Source organism: Myotis brandtii, unplaced genomic scaffold (genome assembly GCF_000412655.1).
Source record: "Myotis brandtii unplaced genomic scaffold, ASM41265v1 Scaffold45769, whole genome shotgun sequence".
Taxonomy (NCBI): domain Eukaryota; kingdom Metazoa; phylum Chordata; class Mammalia; order Chiroptera; family Vespertilionidae; genus Myotis; species Myotis brandtii.
The window spans coordinates 1-1,551 of record NW_005347031.1 but is presented as its reverse complement, the minus strand read 5'-3'; the positions used below and the strand labels follow the sequence as shown (position 1 = coordinate 1,551).

General features: G+C 46.6%; 1 protein-coding gene across 1 annotated transcript; it reads left to right on the top strand.

Moving 5' to 3' along the window:
* Positions 1 to 221: 221 nt before the first annotated feature.
* Positions 222 to 1,544, top strand: LOC106724898 (zinc finger protein 501-like; the record flags this gene model as incomplete). Its single annotated transcript, XM_014533973.1, has 1 exon — positions 222 to 1,544. A coding segment is annotated over one exon (1,323 nt), but the record flags the coding sequence as incomplete, so codon positions are not given.
* Between the last annotated feature and the right edge of the window lie 7 nt (positions 1,545 to 1,551).

The following is a 1,551-nucleotide window of genomic DNA, read 5'->3' as shown; positions in this document are numbered from 1 at the left end:
ATGTAATCATCAATAATGGGAGAGAATCATTGATTGGATGCCTCCTGAATACCCCCTAATGGCAATGTGGCCCACAACCCGTGCATGCACCCTGAGCAGGAATCGAACCATTACCTCCTGCTTCATAGGCCACCCTCCACCACTGAGACACAACGGCTGGGTGAGATAACCTTTTGCCATAGACTCAACGTGTAATTTACTCAGCAATTCCTTTTGTTCAGGTTGCTGCTGTGGAACACTGGGTCTGGAGGCGTCCATTGAACAGAACGTTTCTGTAAGAGTGTCAGAGGCCAAGAGGATCAAAGGAACTGTGTCTTCTCAGAAGAGCCACCCTTGTGAGAATTGTGGTGCGGTCTTGAGGGACATTTTCCAGTTTGTTGAGCACCAGGGAACACAACACAGTTCGAAATTCTTGAGGTGTGGGGCGTGTGCAAAACCATTTTATTTCAGTGCAAAGTCGCACCAGCACCATGGGCAGGACATGAGAGCAGAGAGTTTGATAAGAGGTATGAACGAGGGCTCTGTTGTGAAGAGCAGCACAGTCAGTGTGTCCCAGAAGCTTTTTACCGGTCAGAAGGTTGGACACAGCATCCTTACTGCCTCAAGACAACTTCAGAAACAGGCTCCTCTTACCAGGGACAAACCAAGTGAACTCTCCTTGTCTGGGGTAACATTTCAAAACGGGGAGAAATTCCTTTGCCAGAAAGAATCTAAAAAAGCCATTGGCTGCAACGACACGCTTGTTCCAGACCGAGCTGTCCGTACTGGAAGGCAGCGTGTTGTGAGCCCTGAAAGTAAAAACTGTTTTAAAGGAATCTCTGACCTTCGTGATCATCAGAAAGTCCACTCGTTGGAAAAGCCATATGAATGCAGTGAGTGCGGGAAATGTTTTAGGTATCGGTCGAACCTTATCCAACACAGTCGAGTTCATGCTGGAGATAAGCCTTATGACTGTGGTGAATGTGGGAAATTCTTTAGCCAAAGGTCCAGCCTCATTCAACACCAGAGAATTCACACTGAACAAAAGCCATATGAGTGTAGTGAATGTGGGAAATATTTTACCAGAATGTATAGCCTTCATCTTCATAAAAGAGTTCACTCTGATGAAAGGCCTTATGGGTGCACTGAATGTGGGAAATCTTTTGCCAGAATATCCAACCTTCGCCGTCATCAGAGAGTTCACACGGGAGAAAGGCCATATGAGTGCAGTGAATGTGGGAGAACTTTTTGCAGTGCCTCTGGACTGAATTATCATCAGAGAGTTCACCCTGGGGAAAGACCTTATGAGTGCACAGATTGTGGGAAATCATTTACCGGTAGATCTGGACTCCAGTGTCATCAGAGTGTTCACACTGGGGAACGGCCATATGAGTGCAGGGAATGTGGGAAATATTTTACCAGAATATCCAACCTTCGTCGTCATAAGAGAGTTCACACTGGAGAAAGGCCATATGAGTGCAATGCATGTGGAAGAACGTTTCGCAGTGCCTCTGGACTGAATTATCATCAGAGCATTCACAGTGGGGAAAGACATGAGTGCGCAGATTGTGG